The 17,221-nt window shown below is 21.5% G+C and overlaps 1 protein-coding gene across 1 annotated transcript in view; it reads left to right on the top strand.

Moving 5' to 3' along the window:
- Positions 1-17,221, top strand: part of LOC128961076 (glutamate receptor ionotropic, kainate 2-like) — a 38,558-nt gene that overhangs the window by 13,148 nt on the left and 8,189 nt on the right. The window contains exons 4-14 of the mRNA XM_054307285.1: positions 551-808; positions 2,776-2,951; positions 3,993-4,046; positions 5,272-5,436; positions 6,431-6,592; positions 10,550-10,651; positions 11,111-11,212; positions 12,499-12,699; positions 12,798-13,064; positions 14,300-14,593; positions 17,069-17,197. Coding sequence (XP_054163260.1) covers positions 551-808; positions 2,776-2,951; positions 3,993-4,046; positions 5,272-5,436; positions 6,431-6,592; positions 10,550-10,651; positions 11,111-11,212; positions 12,499-12,699; positions 12,798-13,064; positions 14,300-14,593; positions 17,069-17,197 — 1,910 coding nt within the window. The remainder of the gene's footprint in view (positions 1-550; positions 809-2,775; positions 2,952-3,992; positions 4,047-5,271; positions 5,437-6,430; positions 6,593-10,549; positions 10,652-11,110; positions 11,213-12,498; positions 12,700-12,797; positions 13,065-14,299; positions 14,594-17,068; positions 17,198-17,221) is intronic.

Below are 17,221 nucleotides of genomic sequence, written 5' to 3'. Positions count from 1 at the left end.
AATGTATTTTTATGTCTAAATTCCTAGTATTTTAGTCAAAAAGCTATTTTATAAGTTTTTTTGTATGTATTTTTCGGTTTCCAACAATTGATATGTTTTTTTGTTTCAAATATCTAGAAGAGAGAAAGAGAAAGAAAGAAAGAGAGAGAGAGAGAGAGAGAGAGTTATTTAATGTTAACAAAATAATGTTATAAAAAGTTATATTATAAAAGATAGAATAATAAGACACAAAAAACAGTATAAATTAAGTGATCTCTCTCTCTCTCTCTCTAACAATGAATAAAAACCTTTATATATATTCTGTCTTATTTTTATTGTCCAATTTGTTGTTAACAATCGACATAATAATAATAATAATGACAATAATAATAATAACAATAACTTATATATATATATATATTAAGCCATTACAAGAATAATATTCTCACTTATTGTCTAACATTGTATTTTCTATATCTCTTATTCACCCACTTATCCCTTTTAAACAACAATAAAACAAAATTCAATTATATATATATGTTTATCTCTTACACTCCTGTATTATATATAGCCTGCTATCAGGTTAGCTCCGGTGTGATCGCCATATTTGGTCCTCAGGACGACAAACTCGGTGCACACGTACAGTCACTGTGCGACGCACTGGACATACCGCACATTGAGGCCCGACATCATAATCTGGCCATCAATAATGTCAAAGAATTTTCAATTAACTTACATCCCGGTGCTTATAGCATATCCCAGTCGTTGAGAGATTTAGTAAAATTTCTCAATTGGACACAAGTGGCCGTCATCTATGAGGATGACATATGTATGTATCATATACTGTAATATATAGTAAACTTTATAAAACATTATATTTAAAATTATATGTTTTGTAAATCTTTCTTAAACTATAAATAATTTATTTGTATTTTATAATATATAAATAATTTACTTTATATAAGATACAAAATTTTTATGTTTGTTTAGATTAGATTTAGTATTAACTAAAAAATAAATGCATTTACTGTCTCTTTTTAAAAAAATACACAAATTTTATATATAAGTTACATTATATAAAAATACTAGTATTTACTATAACAATAAACTCGTACTGTATATACTTTATATATAATAATAATAATAATTAATGTCACAGATTTACTCATTAATTATAATTATAATTTCCAAGCATTTAATAATATAAGAGTATTTAACCCAAAAAATTAGTGAATAGTATACAATATTTTCATATCCGACAGTTAACGGACAAAATTTTGTTACACTAGTAATACAGTAGTAGTAGTAGTAAATCACTGTATTTTGCTGACAGTCACAGAATATTTTCACTATAAATATAGTATATTATTATTAATATTATATAAAAATTACATTTTCTCAATTATTGCTTATTGAGTGAGTGAGTGGGTAAGTGATAAGTGTGTGTGTATGTATATATGTATGTATATATATATATATATATATGTATGTGTGTGGGTGTATGTATATATATATGTGTGTTTGTGTGTATATATATATATATGTATGTGTGTGTGTGTATATATATATATGTATGTGTGTGTGTGTTTATATATATATATATATATATGTATGTATCTATGTGTGTGTGTTGATTGCATTATTTTTACAGTTGGTTTGTAAGGCAAGTAAAACACAATTATAAAGTACACTCACTGACACACACACACAAACACTATACATCATATAATGAACAGTTAACATATCATATACTGTATATAATATTTAGAAATACATAAATTATTTATTCAATATATACTGTATATACTATTCATTTTCATCAGCAATCAGTTAGTTATAATCTAATATATTTATAGCTCATTCATCTATTTCTTAATAAAAATAAACTTAACACAAAAAAACGTGTTATCATTTACTTACTATTTGTAAGTTACAAACAAACACTCATACAGTAAAAAGTTTCAACAAAATAAAAGTATTACTAAATTATAAGTACACTGGCATTACAAATATAACAACAACAACAACACTGAAAACTTTTGTTAATATATTTAGCAAAAACTTACTATCCATACGTAAAGCACTGGTAGGGTCACACACACACACACATTGAAAGTCTCAGCAATTGTTTTATTATTAAGTTTGTGACCTAACTTTCCAGACACACACACACACACACACACACACACACACACACACACACACACACACAGATAGACTAATGCAATGCAATGTATAAATCAATACTAAAATTGTTTCACATGTCTTTCAACTACAACAACAACAACGAAAAAATACTGTACAGTACTATAGCATTGAAAACACTTACTACTAATTATATGATATACAATATGTTTTAGTGTGTTGTTCATATACTTTCTCTCATTGAATATATGTTTTAATGGCACAGTTATGTTATAGAGATAACTGTGTGTTTTTAAAAATCTGTCACAAAATAAGCATATATATAATATATATATATATATATATATATATATATATATATATATATATATATTGTATATACAAATAGATGAATAAATTGATAGTTAAGCCTGTAGGGTGTTAACATTACATTAAAAATATTTTTACATATGAATTATATATATATATATATCAAAAATACATTAATTATTATAAACTATTAACTTATTATTATTATTATAATAATTTATATCCAAAAAAAATATATAAAAGAATTATATGAATACAATCATAACTTTAAATAATCATATATTATATTTAAATATATATATATATTTATACTAATAATTTTTTGATGAAATTAAATTACAGCTTTAATAAGTCTACAAGAGTTGGTACGATTGCCATTGAAGAAAAATGTCCAATTTATTTATAGAAAAAGTAGCCCTGATCATTTTCGTGAGACGCTCAGGGATCTCAAAACACGGAACATCTATTCAATTATTGTCGAAATTAAACCCGAAAATCTACCGCTCCTATTGACGGCTGTATGTAAAACAGTATTATTATTATTATTATTTTTAGCACAATATAATTTTATTTATAATATGTTTATTAAAATAATTAATTAATTAATTATATCATAAATATATTGCTAGAGTATTATTTTTGAAAAATTATAAAAATAAGTAATAGAAATGTATTTCAAAATAATAATCAGTATCAAAACTATATAAAATTTACAATTTACAATTTGCTAAAACAAAATTTTAATTTATTTTCTGTACAGTTTTAATATTGAAATATACTAATAAAATAATAATAATTAATTAAAATTATTGTTTTTTAAAAATACTAAAAAATACTATTAATATTATTTAGTTGATTACTTAAGTAATTAATATTTAATACAGTATAGACATGTATTGGATTCAATTTATTATATCATTTAATAAATTACTATTATTTTATTTTATTGATAAAAAAACCTAATCTAAATGCAAATGTGTACTTATCATAGTGTGATAAAAAAAAAGATACTACTTATGTAAAAAAACACTAGTCTATAATATACAATCAAATAATATAAATAATTAATTAAGTGATTTTAGGGCAAAAAAAACTAATTGCAATTATATTTAGTTGTATTATTTTCTTATTATATTATAAATTATGTGAACTTATAGTGAGCTTTACTATCAATTATGTTTTAATTTTTATATGTAAGTGTGTGTGTGTGTCTAACTTAATGTACAAAAATTTTTATCTATTTATTATTTTATTTTTTAGTTAACTCATTAAATGTCTAGTAATTTATTTAAATGTTTAAATTGCATTATTAAATAAGATAGAGCTTAATAATAATAATAATAATAATATGCATACATTAGTATCGTTACTTAAGTGCATGAATTTAATTATATATACACTTTTTTTATTTTTTATTTTGTTTAATTATATCAAATAAAATTTAAGTATTAAATTATTTTATTTTATTTTACTAAATTACTTTTATTTATTATTATTATTTTTTAATTAATTTTTTTCTAAAATTAAATAAATAATAATCTAATATTTTTTTAATACAGATTCTCCAAGTGCAAATGAATGAATATAAATATCATTATCATTTTACAACATTTGTAAGTATAATAACAATAAAGTTAATTTAATTTTAATTAAATTTTTTTTAATTATACAATGATAATAATGATAATAATAACAGTTAATTTAGATAAACCCAAATCAGTTAAATAACTTTAAAAAATATGTTTATTATTTTAAAAGAGTTTAATATAATATTTATAAAATATTTATACATAAATACTGGATTTTAATTTGTTTAATATTACATAAACAACTGCTACTATTACTACACTATTACTACTACTACTACTACTACTACTACTACTATATTATTATTATTATTATTATTATTATTATTATAAATATTATATCCATTAAATTTATGTTTTCAAGTGGCAATAGATTGATAAGTAGAGTAGTAATGCCCCTCTAAATAATTATGCTTTAAATTTATGATCAAAATATCAAACAATTTATTGATCTATACTTATGGAAAAAAAGACTAACCATTTGATAACTACTATACTGTATATATTGATAGTATAGTATTGTAGTACTGTTTTGTAGATAAAAATAAAATTATAAGCACACCATAAATAACAATAAACATAAAAATTAATTTTCATGATATTTATCATTTGTGTGCTGATTGAAGTTTGTATAGATAGTTAGTTATACATTGTATTTATATATATATATCATAATATTGATTATTATTATATATATATATATATTATATAATAATTTTGTTGTGACACTTAACACAAAATAAATTTTTTATATATATATATTGATTTTGCATTTTATGCTGTAATGTTTTAAAAAAAATATTTTATAAAAAATAAGTTTTAAAACAATAAGAAAAATATATTTTCCAACAATAATTTATGAGTCAATAAAAAATAAGTTTATATATATATATGTTTTTTATAGATAAGATAATTTATATTCTGTATAACAAAAATTTAAAAAAAAATAAAATTTGCTAAAAAAATTTTTTTTAGTAGCAATTGTTTAATTTTGTAATTTTTTCAAATAATTTTTTGTTGTTGTTGAAATTGAAAAAGGTTTTAATTAAATTATTACTGTTTTATTTTATTATTAGTATTTTTTATTACTATTTATATTTAATTTAATTATTACTATTTAATACTTATTATATTTAATATTAGTATTATTAGTAGTGGTAATAACTATTTTATTATTATTATTATTATTAGTAATATTTTGTTATAATTGTTTTTATATTTTACATTTTTTTTAAAAATAAATAAATAATAGGATTTGGAAACATTTGATTTGGAGGACTTTAAGTATAATTATGTTAACATAACTGCCTTCCGGTTAGTCGATAGCGATAATCCAATGGTTAGACAAACGTTGGGAGACATCGAACGATTCCAACCCATTGGCAATAATATTATCAACAAAAGCAATGTTATTCAGGTAATGGGATATCGGGTTTGGTTTGAGAAAAATGTTTTATAACAAAGTTAGAGAATAAGTATTAAAAAAACATGTGTAAAACTTATATACAGTACTGTGCTGTTTAGAGGGGGTGGATGGTGGGTGTCTAATACCGTAGATATCCATTATCTCATTCAATAGATTTAAAAAATAATTACAGTATCAGTATTATGTTATTGATAGACATAGACACACACACACACAGTCTGTGTCACTTCAAAGGCATTTAATTTAACTGATAGATAGAGGAGAGAGAGAGAGAGAGAGAGAGAGATAGTGGGAACAGTAGATCAAAATTGAGTGTAGAGAAGCCTTTTGCCATTGCAAATGAATTATCGATTGCCATTGAAGCACACATTGAGAAAAAATTCGTGTAGTTATCTATTGTTAGGCGATTTTGCACAATATATTTATACTGAATTTGCTTCAAATTGATATCACATATATATATATATATATATATATATATATAGTATATATAAATGTATAGTGAAACCTAATGAATTGAATGTTGAAAGATATTTGGGTTCAATAAATGACTTATTTTTCATTGTACTAATAAAACTCTCTCTCTCTCTCTCTCTCTCTCTCTCTCTCTCTCTCTCTCTCTCTTACTAACCCACTGCTAACCCACCACTCGAATCGCTTATCTATTATTTTATTTTATGGGCTATTCATCTCGATATCTACCAGTGCCTATTGATTTTGTTGTTTAATTAAAAAAAAAATAAATTCAGTTATCCTTATTATATATATTTTTTGTTATTAGCAAATAACTTATATATATATGGTATGTCCAACAAATATAACATTCATATATATTACTTTCCCATTTATGCTACCTGTTCATCGTCTACCTGATCATCATCTACCTGATCATCATCACATGGATCATCATCACATGGATCATCATCACATGGATCATCATCACATGGATCATCATCACATGGATCATCCATATATATATATATAGGCCGGACCGGCACTCATGTACGATGCAGTGTACGCCCTGTGTCGGGGTCTGCACTCATTGCAACAAATGTCTCCACATTTGCTTCGTTATCCAAACAACGCTTCGTGCGATTCGGAGATCTCCTGGACTGACGGTTCGTCACTATTTAATTATGTCGACTCTGTAAGTCATTTATAAAAAACAATATTGTTTTTAAAAACTTTCTATCATATTGTTATTATTTTTATAATATATATATATATATATATTTATAGTTATCTATCTATTTATTTATCATATAAATGTTTTCCCCTTTTTTACCGTAATATATAATACCGTAAACTATATTTTTTTATTATCATCATTTTGACTACTGATGTTTGTGTGTAAATTTATATATGAGTGATGCGCTTCTCATATAAGTTTTATACCATTCCCCCTAATGAATAGTAGAATATATATATATATATATATATATTGTATATACTATAGTCATACATACTGTATATATATGCATACATTACAATCCATTTATTTATTTTGCACAGAATATTCTGTAGAGAATATTGTCTCTCATTGATTATTTGTAGTTTTTTATATGTAGTAATATACTGTATATATATTTATGTTTACATACATTATGTACTTGTGCTGGCAATTCCCGATGTGTTATCTCTGTATAATAGTGTTGAATAAAAAGTGAGAGTAAATGTAAGAAGAGAGAGAGAGAGAGAGAGAGAGAGAGAGAGAGAGAGAGAGCACATACACTACATCCCAGTGTTTACTACTGTTTAATTCCATAGAGCACTGACTGTCTATATGTGTCTATTAATTATATATATATATATATATATTTTTATATATTTATAGACAAATATCAATTAAAATTAATGTTTTTAACTGTTAGAGATAGAGAGACACATATTTGTAGTGAAAAACATATTATGCAATCTCTCTCTCTCTCTCTAAATATATATATATATATATACGGTTTATCTCTTTATCTCTCCACAAACTCACTCACTAACTCACTAACTGTGAGTAAAAAATATAATTATATATTTTTTTCAATAAAATATCTAGTATTTTATGTTGAATTTAATTATTTTTTAATGACTTGTTAATAATTATTTTTATTATTATTTCAATTATTATTTTATACGAAAAAAAATAAAATAAAATAATTTATTATTATAATATGTATGATGTATAATATTTTCAGTTTATTAAAATGCTAATCTTAATAGTCATCATTATTTTTATAGTGATGTTATAAAATAATAATAAAAAAAAATTTAAAAAAAGTTTATAATCTAAAAATAATTATATATTAATCTTAAACTATTGATATAATAATAATAATAATAAACATATTATTTTAAAAATATTTATTAATAAATAACAATAAATTATTATTTATTAAGTTATAATGTAGTGTATGATAACTTAATAAGTTAGTGAAAATATTATCAATATATATATATTTTTATTCACATTTATTATTATCTAAATTGCTGTCTCTGTTTTATAACTTTATACAAAATTGACAATAATATCCGTTATTTTTTGTCAAAAAAAATCAATTGTATCCTTATATTTGACTTTTAATAGCAGATATTTTTCTTTTACAGAAAGTTTATTATAAGACATTAAAAAATATATATAAATTTTATGTAAAACTGTTTTATCAACACATTTATGGCTGTCGTTGAAATTGTTATTAATATTATATTGTTTTAAATTTGATGGTATCATTATTTTATGGCATTTTTATATTACAAATTTTATTGCTTATATAATATGTTTTTTTCACACAGAAAAAATTTTACTAAAAATACAAAATATTTAATATTTTTATGCTACAAATAATAACTAATAGAAAATTTTTATTTTCTAACTAAGTTATTATCTTTAAAATTGATGGATATATACTGTATATATTGTACTTATAATAGGATTAAGAGAAAAAAAACTAAAATAAATTTTATTATTTTATTTTTTTTACACAAATATTATTGGATTTAAAAATAACAGGATTTTGTGTATTTTTTTACACCTATTTTACAATTGATTACACTTTGAGGTCACATATATATACTGCATCTAATGTGTGCACAATTTTTTTCAAAGAATATTCTATAAAAATTGAGTTTATTTTTTATTTGTATTTTGCGGACATTATTCCTAATCTTTTTGAATTAAATAATACATTACATACACACACAGTCACACACACACACACACACACAACTAATACAAATAATATACAGTAATAAGTATTAATATATCGGGGATTAGTTTTTTTAAGCGCTAAGAGATTGTCGTTTTAAGAGCAATATTATTTCATATTAAATGATTATAAAAAAAATATTATAACCAATAAATTAAAAGAAAAATTAGATTTTTTTTATAAAAAATATCTATTTTAATATTATTAATAATTATTAATAATTGCTTTTTTAATTAATATATAAATAATCAAATTTTAAATTTAAGCAATTATATAAATAATGAAAAAATATTACTAATTTTATTTGAATCAATTAATATGTTGATACAGTATTTATTTTGTTTTATAAAAAAAACAAATAGTATTTTATGTTAACTATCGAAAATCACATAATAGTCAATAATGTTAATAACATAAGAAAATACTATACATTATATGCTATATATATATAAAGTTATATATGAATGCATTTCATTGATTTTTTTCACATTTACTTTATACAGTGTATATGTATTTGAATAAAATACATATAAATTTGTCCCAAAAACACACTGAACACAGAAAAATGACAACAAAATAACAGACATAAAAATATTTTTTTTTTTTTGTAAAATATTTCTTATTTTTATTTCTATTCTAACAGAAAATATCTATAAGTAAATACATATACTGTATATACTATATAGAGTACAGTACTATATATATAAGTTATATATATATATATATATATAGTATATACATAAATTTATGATTGTATTTATAATGCATTTATATCTTAAGTAATAGTAGTATTGATTTGAATACTGAATGTTAAATTTCAAAAAAAAAAGAGTTTTCATATATATATATATATTTGTATTATATTTAAGTGAGTAAATACTCTCTCTCTCTCTCTCTCTCTCTCTCTCTCTCTCTTTATCTCTCTATCTCTGAATAGAAATAGCTTAAAGCTATAGTAATAGTAATTTTCAAAGAAATATTTTATATATTAAATTAAATTTATTTTATATATATATATACAGTATATATATATATATTTCAATTACTAGACATGTAATAAATTTTACTGTATTTGACAATTTGTCATATGGTTTGCAAAACAGTAATACTATTACACTATATGTGTTGCATGAATGCAATACACAAATAACTATAATATTCATAGAAATTGAAATCATTTATATAATGTATTTTAATGCTGTTTCTATTACTATATTTTATAGCATTAAAATAAAATAAAATAATATATAAAAAACTATTTTTACAAAATTAATTTTATATTCATTATAACTAAAAACATGTTTCTTTAATTATTACTCTAATAAAACAAAATTACTTTTTTTTGTTATAATAATAATAATAATAATTTATAATTAATTGCATTTTTAATTGAATATGTTTGAAAAAATATTTTTTTTATTAAAAACTACACATATTTAAAAAAAATATTATTCAAAATAAATGTTAATACATATTATTTTTGAACATTTTAAATAATATTTTGATTTTAATACACTATGACATTTATGAACATAAAAAAATATATAAATATTATGTAAGTAAAATAATAAACAAAAAAAATATTGAAAATACTATAACTAGTAAGCAAATAAAATTGAATTTTTTAAAAATAGATATTTAAAATAAATAAATTTTTATGCAAACTTGCAAATATCAATCTGCATATGCATTATACACATAAATATGATAATATTAGTCACTTATAGCAACAAAAACACACAAAATAAAACTTATATTTTACCCCAAAAAAATACCAGTAATTTTCAATAAATTTTTATAATATATATATATTTATATAGATGTATATATAAATCTATGAACTCTATAATATTATCTATCAATGAATAAAGTAAAGTATATAATATTGTATTAAAAATTTTATTTTTTAGGTTGAATTTCAGGGATTAACCGGAAAAATATCGTTTAGAGAAGGGGTTCGTTCGGCCGTTAAAATGGATTTATTAAAGCTTAGACATCAAGTGCTCGACAAAGTAAGTAGTGATGTGTAGGTGTGTGTGTGTATGTGTGTCGGTGTACTCAATACATACCGATCCTATGATTACATCAAAGTAAGCGCTTTGCTTATATACTACAGTATATATATATATCATATATCTAGAGGTATTGATCTCATGGAAAAATATTTTGATAGTATTTTATTTGTGTATAAAAAAATGTTGAAAAAATTTATTTAAAAAAATAGATTTGAAAATTACTTTAATTCTGCGAAAGTTTAAAAAAAAAAGTTTTTTTAGGGTTTTGTTGGATTATATTTTTTGTTGCATTTTATAAATATTATTTAGTGTATATATATACTGTATGTGTGTGTATGTGTGTGTGTGTGTGAGTATAAGTAATTTGCTTTAAATATATTTAAGATTAATTACTTTATTTTATAAATTAAAAATAAATATATATATATATTATAAAATTAATAATTTAATTCATAGGTCGGAGAGTTTACTATCGATTCGGGTCTTAATATAACAAAATTACACGCTTTTCGTGAATATGGATACAATAATATTACACTCAAAGTGACTACAATTGAGGTATGTTTTAATTTTTTTTTAAATCAGAAAATTTTAAATAATATTTTCTAAATACCCATATTTTATAAATTTGAAAATTTTAAATTATTAAACACAATTGTATTATATGTTTAAATAAAAAATATTTTTAAAAAAATAACATTTAAATCTATAATTATAAATAAATAATAAATTATAAAACTGTTATATATTAAATTAATTTAGCGATTATATATATTTTTATTTTTGAAAAAAACTTATTTACAATTTTATGTATTTAATAATAAAAGTATTACAGTTTTATATATATATTGTATTAATTTATTTTCTAAATTAATAACAACAATTTTATTTTTTACGTAAGATAATGCAATATATTGAAAAATAAATATAAAACTGTAAGATTTTAATTAATTAATTTATAAAATGTATATTAACTTATTGTTTAAATTATATTTTTTATCGAGAAAAACACAAAGAGCTTTAATTTCAATTATAATTTTTAAACAATTTTGTTTGTATCTTATTTTACAAATAATTAATACATTGTATACATATATACGTTTTGTGTTATATATACGTATATTTTGCAAGTTATTTAATTATCTCAACAATAGTGTTCATAATAATATATACTGTATATAGACTGTAGCAAAATTATATCTATATTATAATACAAAAATAAATTTTATTTTATAAAACTATTTATACATAATTGTACAGTCAATATGACCAGAAACTACTATATATTTGATATACAGTGTATATAATGTAAATATTGCATATCATTATTTAGTATTCAATAAATAAGTTTGTTTTTTATATATAAATTTATGACAAACATTAGAGATCATAATATATTTTTTTATAAACACTTTTTATATGAAAATTGATAGCAATAGTCATTTTCAAAATAGTGTTTTTTGAATAACTAAAGTAGTTATTAAAAAAAACAAGTTTTATATTTTTTTAAATTCATACAAAAAAATTACTTTATGTTTGTTTTTTGTGTATTAAAATAAAATGTTTTTTTCCAATTGTAATATACAGTATATAACTGTATTTATTTTTATTGACCATTAATTTTAATGTTTTAATACTTGTTTCGTTATTTTATTATTATTATTATTAAAACAAATAGCTATACATTTAAAAAATAAAAAATAAAAATATTATTTACAATAAGAAAAACAAACATAAATTTAGTTTCATTATTTATATTTAAACTATTATTATAAAAAAAATCATAACGGTTTGGATATTGATATTATTATTATTATTTTGTTGTTTGTTGTCTACACCATTAGACCAGACCATACGTATCTATCAAACGGGTCAATGGATCGGATAGTATAAAATACGAAGGTTTCTGTATAGATCTGCTCAATGTTATTGCCAAAGAACTAGGTTTCAGTTATGAGCTTTATTTAGTACCCGACCGGCGGTTCGGTGCCTTCAATACAACTACCGGCCAATGGAACGGTTTGGTTCAGGAACTCATGCTTAAGGTACGAAAGTCATAATTTTTTTTTGGTGGTAGTGTTAGGGTGTGAGTGGGTGTTATAACCTATTGTTTAACCTATTATATACATATATATATATATAGAAAGCAGATCTAGCAGTGGGACCATTGACCATATCCTATGCCCGCGAAGAGGTTATCGACTTTACCAAACCATTCATGAATCTGGGAATCGGTATACTATTTAAGATACCCACCCAAATGCCTACCCGTTTGTTTTCGTTCATGAATCCGTTGGCCGTCGACATATGGCTGTATGTAGTGGTAGCTTACATACTGGTCAGCTCAACCCTATTTATTGTCGCCCGGTTTTCGCCATTTGAATGGAATAATCCGCATCCATGTGATAAGGTATTTGACATTAATATATATTATTATTATTTATTTAGTTTTTTTTGATGACAACACACATATTAATAATAATAGTTGACTTGTAATCCATGTGCCCATTAATTATCGACATGTTTTTTTATTGTCTTTATTATTATTATTATTATTAGAGAGTAGAAAATATATATATCGTATGAGTAGACAATAGTCTTAAATGTTAGCAACAAAATTAATGTTTTTCTGGTATATAATGTGTGTGTGTGTGTGTGTGTGTGTGTGTGTGTGTGTGTGTGTGTGTGTGTGTGTGTGTGTGGTTTTTGCAATAAATATGACGGATGTCATTAAAAGTGTGTATTAACTAAATGTTTTGTTCAAAATTTTCAATGGCATACACACACTAACATATATTATAGTACACACACACACAAAGAGAGAGAGAGAGAGAGAGAGAGAGAGAGAGAGAGAGAGAGAGAGAGAGAGAGAGAGAGATTGAAAAAATATAAATATAAAATATAGTTTTTAATTTATTATTTAAAAATATATGTATGTATTTATGTTGAAATACAGTAATACAGTATACAGTATTAAGAAGACATAAAAACTTGTTTTTAATTAAAATTAGTTACTTTATAGTCTAAACGGAAATGAGTTTTTATATATTATATTGTTTAATAATAGTAAATATTAATAAACATAAAATGATTAATAAAATAAACATTAATTTAGCTAAAAAAAACACATTTCTAATATACAATTTTCTTTATACATTATATATACAGTATATATATGTAGTAGAAATGTTATTTAATATTCAATGTTTATTGCATGTTTACATACATGTCATTATGATAATACAAATGTCATTATATTAGATATATACGTTATATACTGTATATTATATAAATATAAACATAATTTATATATTCAAATAAGATAAATATGATATTCACAAGTTGTGAATCACAACACACACACACACATTGACCCAAAAATATTAACATAAGTTTGTTTTTGCCGGAAATCAAAAATAAATTATAATGAAAAAAAACAGTAATATAATCATAAAGAATATTCTCGATAGTCTCCAAAAAAATGATATTAGATTTATTATTAGTAGTGGTATTGAGAGTCAATTTGAGACATAATTTTTATTTTTTAGTATTTGTTATTTTTATATGATTGATAAATTGCAATTTTTTTTTAGTAAAAACCTTTATTGCTTTATTTTGTTTTTTTGTTTGTCTGTTTCTACATAGGAGTCGGATATTATTGAAAATCAATTCAATTTGGCCGACAGTTTCTGGTTTACAGTTGTGACACTAATGAAACAGGGATGCGATCTGAATCCCCGATCGGTCAGCACCCGTATTATTGGTGCCATTTGGTGGTTCTTTACGCTAATCCTAATCAGCTCCTATACGGCCAATTTGGCCGCTTTTCTAACAGTTGATCGTATGATAACACCAATTGAATCGGTCGAGGACTTGGCCTCGCAAACCAAAATACAATACGGAGCACTGGAAGGTGGCAGTACTATGACTTTTTTTAGGGTATGTCATGTTTTGTGTGTGTGTGTGTGTGTGTGTACAGTACTAATAAAACTTAATTAATTATGTATAGTATAGTGTGGTATAAATAATATTAATTGTATAAACGTTTTTATTATTACAATATTATTATTATTATTATTGTAATAATATAATAATTCCTATTATTTAGCATATCAAATGCTATCAATAATAATAATAATAATAATAATTTATTATAATAATATATATTATATATAATACAGTATTAATAAATAATATTCTGTCTGATATAGCATATGGCATATCTAATAATAATAATAATATTCCTGTTATTCAAATTATGGCAAATATTTCATATATATATATATATATATTCATCTTTATCTATACTCACTTTCTATCTGTTACTTACTCACTCACTCACCCACTCATTCAATAGTCAATCTTTCATTTGGTTTGACACATATATAAAAATAATACGAGTACTTCTCATAAATCCCAATGACTAATGACTTTTGATGTGTAATACAGTTAGGTTACGCTTATCAAGTAGTAGTAGTAGTAGTCTATTGGTATGGTTTGTTGTTTAGACATTACGGTATATCTAGTATAAGAAAAAATCAAAATAATTTTTCATATTTAGTATTTAGAAAAATTTTCCAAAAAAAGCATGCCATACATTTGCGGTATATGATTAGTAAATAGAGGAACGGTATGGTAATAATAATAATAATAATAATAGAGAACACATGTCTAGGTTTAAAGCAAAACAGATATCATATAATAAATAGATAGTGATTTAAATGCACATCACATACAGTATATGATATTATTATTATTTGATATATCAGTAATATTATGATACGGTATAACAATTCAAAAGAGAGAATAAATTAAATTAAATTTTATACTTAAATTGCATAATATATTGGAAAACAAATATCATTATATACAATGCACAGGGAGTTTGGAAACTCATACCCGGAATATATATATATTATATGTATATATATATAATATTCTGTATTATTATATGAATGTAATATAATTAGATTAGATAATTTTCATATATTATATTTTAAGTGTGTGTGTGTGTGTGTGTGTGTTTGTGTTAGTAATTGCAAATGCACCAATGTATTTTATGTAATGTAAAATTTATTTCTAAAAAATTAAAAATTACATAATTGATAAAAATAAAACAAAATATACTATTAATATATAGTATATTTATATGATTTATATTTTAGGAGTAAAAATTATTACATTAAATTATGATTTTATGGTAATGTTATTATAAAATACCGTAAAATACATATTATTTGAGCATTTTTAATAAAATATCATTAATAAAATTAATGACGTTTTGCTTTAAAAAAAATGAATAATTATTTATTATCTCAAAAAATTTTAATAATTTTGATAATTATAAATACTATCATTGAATACTAAATAATCCGTAAAATATATTATTTATTTTTAAAACGCATAAAAATGTTTATCACATTTTTATAATTTATGTTAAATAAATTAAATATATATATATATATATATATTTGCAATACTAAATAGATTATAATAATAACATTAATCTATATATAGAATTGTTACTAAATCTAAATTAAATTAAACAATCTCAAGTTTGTTTTATTATTAGATTATTTAATTATAACTATAATTAGACAATAGCTAAAAACGTAATTAGTGAGTCTATGATAAATAAATATAGTTTTTTTTGTTAGTTTATTTGTATATTATTTTGTACTTTATATCTAATAGTGAATAACAGTAAAGTATATAAAGTATGTGTATATTTAATACTATATTTAAAATAATATCTTTTTAAAATAGTATAATATTTTAAGACATTTAATAAAAATTAATAATAATATGTATATATAAAATTTTGAATTATATTATCGATTAAAATATCAGTGTCAAAGTTAAGCATTTTTATTTCATAAAATATATTATGACAGGTTTATTAAATTAAATAAAATCACATTAATTATTTTGGATTTGTTTGGTATGTATGACATTGCATCTAATTATTCATATTGTTTATGTGTCATAACTACTACAGTATTATTAGTAGTACTAGTATTTATAACAAAGTAATATTGTATTTAATTTTTATTATTTTTATTATAAAGTATAAAATACTATACAATAGACTAATTGCTAACTTTATGAAAATTTCCGAAATCAATTTGTTAGATATATATATATATATATACAGTATATATATATTAAAATTGAATTCATCGAAAGTCAGTAAATATGACATTATTTTTTGGGATAATTATAATAATTTTACTAAATTATACATAAAATGTAATTATTTACTGTAAATTCTAATACTATTATAGTTGCTGTATATTATTATTACTCTATATATAATTATGAATATTTATTTGATAATAATATTAAATACTACTAATAAAATAATAATTATTATTATCTATTTATTTTGTTAACCAATAATAATAATAATAATAGGACTCCAAGATTGACACCTATCGTAAAATGTGGTCATTTATGGAAAAAAATCCGACAGTATTTGTTACCGACTACGAGGAGGGACGCAAACGGGTGATCGATGGCGACTATGCCTTCCTTATGGAATCGGTATGTATAGTGTCAACACTTATA

The sequence above is a fragment of the Oppia nitens genome, unplaced genomic scaffold (genome assembly GCF_028296485.1).
Source record: "Oppia nitens isolate AA-2021 unplaced genomic scaffold, nextdenovo-longstitch-racon4-pilon3 scaffold5_pilon_pilon_pilon, whole genome shotgun sequence".
Lineage (NCBI taxonomy): Eukaryota > Metazoa > Arthropoda > Arachnida > Sarcoptiformes > Oppiidae > Oppia > Oppia nitens.
Note: the sequence above shows the minus strand (reverse complement) of the source record. Positions and strands in the feature narration are given on the sequence as shown.